Source organism: Mizuhopecten yessoensis, unplaced genomic scaffold, assembly GCF_002113885.1.
Source record: "Mizuhopecten yessoensis strain PY_sf001 unplaced genomic scaffold, ASM211388v2 scaffold6779, whole genome shotgun sequence".
Taxonomy (NCBI): domain Eukaryota; kingdom Metazoa; phylum Mollusca; class Bivalvia; order Pectinida; family Pectinidae; genus Mizuhopecten; species Mizuhopecten yessoensis.
Window position 1 is genome coordinate 1,011,350 of NW_018406720.1, and position 8,638 is coordinate 1,019,987.

At 35.2% G+C, this 8,638-nt stretch overlaps 1 protein-coding gene across 3 annotated transcripts in view; it reads right to left on the reverse strand.

Annotated features, from left to right (window-relative positions):
• Positions 1-8,638, reverse strand: part of LOC110452640 (WASH complex subunit 4-like) — a 36,672-nt gene that overhangs the window by 22,235 nt on the left and 5,799 nt on the right. For all 3 annotated transcript variants that reach the window (XM_021501274.1, XM_021501275.1, XM_021501276.1), the window contains exons 5-14: positions 7,669-7,751; positions 6,955-6,997; positions 6,086-6,189; positions 5,133-5,253; positions 4,785-4,902; positions 4,182-4,309; positions 2,807-2,967; positions 1,599-1,716; positions 1,105-1,230; positions 326-433 (exon numbers count right to left, since the gene is read on the reverse strand). In XM_021501274.1, the coding sequence (XP_021356949.1) occupies positions 326-433; positions 1,105-1,230; positions 1,599-1,716; positions 2,807-2,967; positions 4,182-4,309; positions 4,785-4,902; positions 5,133-5,253; positions 6,086-6,189; positions 6,955-6,997; positions 7,669-7,751 (1,110 nt within the window). The remainder of the gene's footprint in view (positions 1-325; positions 434-1,104; positions 1,231-1,598; positions 1,717-2,806; positions 2,968-4,181; positions 4,310-4,784; positions 4,903-5,132; positions 5,254-6,085; positions 6,190-6,954; positions 6,998-7,668; positions 7,752-8,638) is intronic.

Below are 8,638 nucleotides of genomic sequence, written 5' to 3' on the forward strand. Positions count from 1 at the left end.
GTCTGTTCATACTGACCTTAGGAGTTCCTATGGAGCTTAAATTAAGGAAGATCTGTTTATACTGACCTTGGGAGTTCCTATGGAGCTTAGATTAAGGAAGATCTGTTTATACTGACCTTGGGAGTTCCTATGGAGCTTATGATTATAAGGAAGATCTGTTCATACTGACCTTGGGAGCTCCTATGGAGCTTAAATTAAGGAAGATCTGTTTATACTGACCTTGCGAGTTCCTACGAAGCTTAGTATTATAAGGAAGATCTGGTTATACTGACCTTGGCAGTTCCTATGAAGCTTAGGATTATAAGGAAGATCTGTTTATACTGACCTTGGCAGTTCCTATGGAGCTGAGGATGAGGAAGCTGAGGTGCTGGATAATGTGGCTGACTGACTCTGCTATCAACATGGTCCTCCGGTGGAATGTGTGCTCAATGGCCTTTCATACAAAATAGTACATATCATTTTACAACAGACTTCATAATTCCACTCCTACAGACATTATATTATATAAAGTGTTAATCAACAGGACATTTCTGTCATCTTCCCATCTTCTATCATTTGTCTACTTTACAAAATGAAAATCAATGACCCTCACAAAAGTTACTGCATTGCAATATTGGGTCATTTTAGGGCAGAGGGAGGTTTATAACTCAGCAATATTTTGGTGGAATATAATCCAAATTATCAAATATTTTCATGAGTCATGAGTTCCAATGAATTTGGTCATAAATAAAATCACGACCTGCACAAAGAATGAGCCTTAATACATATTACACAAGATTACTTTTCATGATCAGGTATGAGAGAACAGGGTAACTAATTATTACTCAGGGTAACTAATTATTGCTCAGGGTAACTAATTATTGCTCAGGGTAACTAATTTTTGCTCAGGGTAACTAATTATTACTCAGGGTAACTAATTATTACTCAGGGTAACTAATTATTGCTCAGGGTAACTAATTATTACTCAGGGTAACTAATTATTTTTCCGTTCGTCAATATAAACAGCAATCAGAGCAGATAAAAACAATGACTAATCATTTGTAATAATTAAAATAAGGCCTATTTAAAAAGTAATTCTAGTAACTGAACAGAAAAATATTCCACCTTTAAAAGTTCTGTAAGACGACAGAGACAAAGAACAGCTGTCTTGGTCATTGGTTTCTGAAGAGCCACATGTAGGTTCATCACTGTGCGTATAAGGTGGTTGATGTTGTAGGCGTACAGAAGACCCTGTTACAGAGAGCAAAACATTTAATATATTACAACTATGGATAATCAGTTAGGTTTAACCTTTTAATATGTCATTCCTGACCCTATTTTTGAAATAAGTATAACCATGTTACTTCAGATCCAGATATTCTATACAGAATGGTAGGTAGAAAACAAATTTTCCGGAAAAAGGCTGACCTTGTTAAGGTCATTTATCAAATAATAAATTTTTTTGCGTAAAAAATCAGGAAACAGCCTGAAAAGTCTGAAACATTTTGTGTAGACCAGCATGGCTTAATAAAGACTGTTAAAACTATTAGAAATTTAAAGAATAATCCTTGCTTTTTTTTTTTGCCATACAGGACACAATCACTGAGAGGAGAAATTACCTGTATAAAGAGGACACAGCGGTTGTTCAGATCCTCCATCAGAGTTTTGGATCGGCCCATCGCCGACTCCATCTCCACCATCCAGGCCGACACACTGGTGTGGAAGTTCTGTACATCTCTGTGGACAACAGTGAGTAAAAGTATATTTATTATAGACAGGCTGGTAACAGGCTGACACACTGGTGTGGAAGTTCTGTACATCTCTGTGGACAACAGTGAGTAAAGGTATATATATTATAGACAGACTGGTAACAGGCCGACACACTGGTGTGGAAGTTCTGTACATCTCTGTGGACAACAGTGAGTAAAGATATATTTATTATAGACAGATGAAGACAAAAATGTGTAAGAAATATCTACCACGGACAGATTGGCAACAGTCACTGACAAAATATATTTCAACTCATCCTTACTCAAAGGAAGCAAGTGATACCACTGTTGAATGGTGTAGAAGTTGAAAAATAATTCACATTGTGAGAACTGTGTTGTATACTGTCATTGATACTACGCACTTCCTTTGATATAATGCATGAACTAAAGGGGCACATTATTTAGAAACTGGCGTAATTTGAAAAACACTGATATTAAAATTAGACTTTAAAGTCTTTCATATTTCTCGTCTCTCTTTGAACTAAATTGGTTTCTGTAGGTAATAATATAAAGGCAAGATTTTGGAAAAGCTGTCTTTGTTTTCTACAATTTGTCAGCTTATTGGTAAGTTTCTATATCATTCATGGGAGATGTGTTCTTGATACAACGAAACATGTTTAGAGGTTTCCAGTCGATCAAGTATAATTGTATATAATGGATTTGCATTTTACCAGTTTAAACATATACGTAGATATACAGATCCTTTCAGTAGTTTGAGAAATAACAATAACAAACTTTACATTCAAAATATAACATGGTTCCCTGGTGGCCATTTTGCTTTTTCCAATCCATCTCAAATTGCAGCCTGCATATCAAGTATAATCATGATCCCTAATGTAGTTTCTAGAGAAACAGCGATAATGAAAATAATTTACTGACGGACTGACTGACTGAATGAATGATGGATGTTGGACCAGAGATGAAATGAACAGTCCACCATCTGATAGACAGAAGATACCCCAGATAGTAGGATGACATGTAGTAATGATGATGGGCTGATAATATCACGTTTCAGACCCTGTCCACTTAACATAGGTAATTATCTACTGGCTGCTCACCTGGAAAGCATTTGGTTACGACTCTGTAGCCAGGTCTGATACTGGGTCTTGACCATCGTCTGAGCCTTTTTGTCCAGAACCTTGGCCATCTGAGGGAGTTTGTTCAGCAGGAACGAAGTAGGGAACCACACAATGTTCCCTAGGAGATGCACACCGGGAACCTATGTGTGACACATCAATAGAAACCATTTATACTAGTTTAGGTGTTATATAGACCCAAATCAAGGTGTACTTGACAGGGGTCTATTTCCTTTATCTATTTTTTGTTACCTTCCATTTTATTTTGGTGTCTCCTTTGCACTCACCAAAACATTAAAAATACTTGTTAAGCTCAGATTTGTAGTGTTATTTTTGTAGTTTTGTAAAGTTCTACCATTTAATGCTGTGCTGATTTCTGATTCTGGTATTGTATATTGTGTATCTCTTTTGGAGTAGATAATATTTTATTCAGTGTCTAATTAACAGATTTTTCCTATCCTGCCCCAAAAACAGAAAAAATAACAAGCCATTTGTTTAAATGTTTAAGTAAGTTTCTCTGATATGTGCATTGATGGTCAAAGCAATAAATATGATATCAATCATATTTGGATTGATATGTCTCGCCTGTGCCCCGCTTTGACGATCAATGCACATATCAGAGAAATTAACTTAAACGCAAAAACATAGTGTTGATAGAGATGCTGACAAAGTCAATGCACCATGAATGGTAGGCCGCATCCAGCATTTGATGCATGGGTTGAGATATAATACCTCAGATGCATCTATGGTCCAAGATTGGTTGGTCTATCACTTATAGTTTCAGAGAAACCTACTTAAACGCAAAAACTCAATGTTGATTGAGATGCTGACAAAGTCAATGGACCATGTAAAATAAAATGGGCTGCATCTAGCCTTTGATGTATGTGTTGAGATGTACTACCAAAGATGCATCTACGGTCCAACTTTGGTTGGTGTAGCACTTATGGTTTCAGTGAACTAACTTAAACGCAAAAACTTAATGTTGACGCCGTCGTCGCCCTTGTTGGAAAAGTAACACCTAAGTCTCTCTACCACTACTTCGTGGCAGCGAAACAACAATGATTATGTATATAATAAACTAAAAACAATATATATGAAACACTAGCTATATACAATAAATATCAAGTATCAAACACTATGATCAGATAGTACATATATATGTATATTATACTGATTACTTTCAGTCATTTAGAACCAGGATTTTAACTGACCTTTTTGTGAATGTCCCGTAGACTTGAAGACTTTCCTGTTATTGACTTTGTAGAACCAGGATATAAATTGACCTTTTTATAAATGTCCCAGAGAGACTTGAAGACTTTCCTGTTATTGACTTTGTAGAACCAGGATATTAACTGACCTTTTTGTAAATGTCCCAGAGAGACTTGAAGACTTTCCTGTCAATGACTCGGAAGATCTGGAAATGTAAGATAAACAGGCCACAGAGTCCAACAAACTTGTACCTCTGGTCCATCTCGTTTGCTTCTCCTGTAAACATGACAGATCATTATACATCTTATAGAATCAATCATTACAATTCTGTTTTCTGCAAAATCAAACTGGAAAACATCTATAAGACATGCATGCTCCTTCAGCACTGTGGTTAACCTATAAATAGCATTAGTGACCTTGGCATTGACCTTTGAACCCTGAAATATGAACTTATCCCAGTTATTCTCATACTTCATACTGCCATAAAATGGCTAGAGCTTCAAAAAATGTGTATCTCTCTTTTTTATGCTTACTTAAAGCTTACATATATATTTTGCAAATTTTGTATGCAAAATGTAGCACGTATTTTTTAAGAGAAGACATATTTTCTACTGTTACCATTTCCAGTAAAAAATAACACTAACTGAACCTGAGATGGTGTCAGTACATTACTCTTTACTTTATAAACTTTAACCTAGTGATTTGTGGTGAAAACTGTACTATCTGGTATGTGAACACAAAGAAATATTACCAATCCTGGACTCCAGATCCATTAAGTATTCTCTGATGTTGATGTTAAACTCGTCTAAGAACACAGAGTTTTTGGTAACAGACACAGTCCTGCTATCAAATGATTGCTCCACACAATTCTACAGCAAAGAAGAGAAAAGGGATGTTGGTCACAGTTTAAAAAAAAAAGTCATCTTCTGTTTTAAATTTTTAACTTCTGAAATATATCAAACTTGTTTCATCTTGATCATTTTCCCTGTAATTTGCCAAAATCCAATTTGAAAATGAAGTTAAAACATCAAAACTAAAATTCAAGTTATTAAAGAGCTTTATGCAGGTTTGTTTTCAAATATTTAAAACTTCTACATACCTGGAATATGAGACCATCCAATAACTCTCCCTCTAACTTCATAATGAGTTTTTCAAACTGTCGTAGTTTGTCCCCAGGAATAGAGAACTTCCCAGGGTCATGATGTACAGACTTAAGCATCCTGACGACATAATAGAATTTGATTTGTTTAGATAAAGCTCAAATCACTTTAACTCATTCACCCCTGAAGACACATTTGAACTCTTCCAATTCAAAGGTTTGAACAGTTCATTATGAAATTTCAGGGGTGAATGAGTTAAGCAAGTAAAAAGAACAAATTAAAATACATCGGAAATCTTACATGAAAATGATTAATAGAATCACAATAATTAGAGCATCAATCTCAGTTTCTACAGTACAATCTGCCCAAACAACCTTGTACTAACAATGAGCTGATTAAAATGTGACATCTTAGGCTGACCAAACTTGAGTAATAAGCTAATAAGTTAATTTGTGGATGGAAAGTCTTACATGTATACAATAAATGATACTTATCTTTTTGTTCTTGAACAAGAAAATCAGTTATAAGTTCACAAACAAACAGAGTTGATAGAAGAAAAGTTTTTAGTTTCTTTGTGTATAGCCATATTTCTTAAATTTCAAAGTAATTAGCTCAGACAGTTTTGGTTTGTTTGTGTTTTACGTCCTATTAACAGCTATGGTCATTTAAGGACGTGCCAGACTTTGGTGGTGGAGGAAAGCCAGAGTTGCCGGAGAAAAACCACCTGGCGACTGCCACACATAGGTCTTGAACCCGTGACCCAGCGATGGAGGGCTAGTGGTAGCAGAATGTTAGACACCTTAACAACTTGGCCTCGCGGCCCCAGCTCAGACAGACATACGATGTGATTACTATACGTCCTCCACATCTCTGATGTGAGGTCCTGATCAGTAGTGTATATAAATATGATATAGATATCACTAATGAGCTGATATTTTGGGAGTGTCCCTACCGTTTATAGAGCGTCCAATGATCCTTGAGGGAAGCATGGTTCTCCACAATCTCGTCCAGTGTGATGAGAACTCCGAGGACTTCTCCAAGCTCCTCAAACACAGCCTAGATAAACAAAACATGGTCTTCAATTACTGTGCATCACATTGTAAATACTTATTTAAACAGAGGTCATTATTTGTTCAATGCCTCCTCTAGGAATCAAACCCGGGACCTCTGGTTTACTAGTCTTACACTCTACTGAATGAGCTTAAGAGAAATGCTCTCTAGCCGAGTCTGTAGAGCATAAGCCTAGTAAGCCAGAGGTCCAGGGTTTGACTCCTGACAGAGGCATTAAGATACCTCGGTTACATCAGCACCCCCGTGGTAGGAAGCCGTGAAATATCGACAAAATACTAGCTATACTTGCAAAGGAATGGCTATGACCCCTGGAAAACTCTGAGCGTAAATCAGAGGTCCTGGTTTCAGCTCCTAGTGGAGGCATTTAAAAATATACTTCTGTTACATTATTTTGTGATCATCCTTCAGGCTAAATGATTTGACACTGAGAGGTTTCAGTGCATCTACTTTAATTAACTCTATATGAGAAGTAATGGGGATTTACTGTGACAGGAGAACTTACCTACAATATAAACATACTTTATCATGCATTCCCTCAAAAAGTGTGCCCTTGTAAACTTGTAAATCAGCAAGTCATGAGAATGAAGCGAATGAAAATACATGGATGAGTATTGCTACTTATGTCACAATATCTAATTATATCCCATTCTATAGGTCAGTAATGACATAAAATGTATAATTATTTATTTAACCTTGTGATTAACTTATTTTAGCATGATGTTTTAGTCCAAAATTCAAAAGAAGATTTACCTTGAAATGGACATCAGTAACATCAATGAGTTTAGGTCCTCCTCTGTAAGATAGAAATTTATATCATTAATCGTTTTAATTCTAAATTGTCACCTGTAAGTGACCTTCTTACATCAATGAGTTAAGGTTGAAGCTTCAGAATCACTACCAGGTAGTACCTTTAAACTATATTTTTTTGTCATTCATGATAATCAGTCCTATAAACACTATCACACATTTTATCTAATCGTTTCACAGAAAATACTGAGCCTACAAGTCTCACTATGTATGGGTAAGTATCACAACTTCATTGCAGGCACTTTAATACAAATGTTTTTATTAGTTTACAAGGATTTACATTTTTATCAAGCATTTTGCTTGGTTATACAAGGACTTACAAATGTACCACATATTTTATTAGTTATACAAGGACTTACACATGTACTGAGTGTTTTGATTGGTTATACAAGGACTTACAAATGTACTGAGTGTTTTGATTGGTTATACAAGGACTTACACACGTACTGAGTGTTTTGATTGGTTATACAAGGACTTACACATGTACTGATTGTTTTGATTGGTTATACAAGGCCTTACAAATGTACTGAGTGTTTTTATTGGTTATACAAGGACTTACAAATGTACTGAGTGTTTTGATTGGTTATACAAGGACTTACAAATGTACCAAATGTTTTGATCGGTTAAAAAAGGGCTTAAAAATGTACAAAGACTTACTGAGACAAGGAATACAGGCAGGCAAACTGGTGAATGACATTTCTGACAACTTCATAGCAACGGTTTACAAAGCATGACAGCTCCTGTAGGAAAGATGGTAAAATGAAAATAAAATCCTTCCTTAATTTTATAAATATTTTGGATAATCTTTGACACTAAATCAGAGTACTGATTTTTTCTTATGTCAGAATGTATGTTGCATTCATATAGAAAAAAAGCTTTTTCAAAATTATGTATTTCATTTCCCTGCATATCCTAGTTTCTAAAGAAGCTAAAACACAGAAATGTTATTTTTCAACTTGGTCATCACTGTGATTCTCTGGGTGAATACATAAAGAATGTGACAAAATAATCTGAACCCAAACTAATAAGGTAGAAATATATACAGGACATATAGGATCTTACATGGGTTTCTATTTCAAATGTGATTTATTAAACGAGTCTAAGAATTTTTCAATTTAGCGAGCCTTTGGTGAGCTCAAATGAAAAATTTGTGACAAATTTTGACTCCAGCACGTAAGTCGGTGACGTCACAATTGAAACAATTGAAACTTACAACCAATAACAGGGCTGATAGGTCATATTACATGGGTTAGTATGCAAACAAATTTGCCATGGGTATATTCACTGGATAACACAGTACATTAAGTGATAACACAGTACATTAAGTGATAACACAGTACATTATGTGATAACACAGTACAATAATAATAAATAATAATATACAGCATTTATATAGCGCCCTATATAATTTGTAAAATTACTCTTAAGGCGCTTTACAACATATGGATAATAGTAATGGTTATAATTGTGAAAACAAACAACAAAGGCTTGCAATCACTTTCATACATTTAACAAGCAATGTGCACATAATTGAACAAATAAAAGGGTGGTATTTACATGACGTCTTTGCAAAGATTCTAAAATGCAGACGTGAAGAGGTGAGTTTTTATGTCCCTCTTGAACTTGG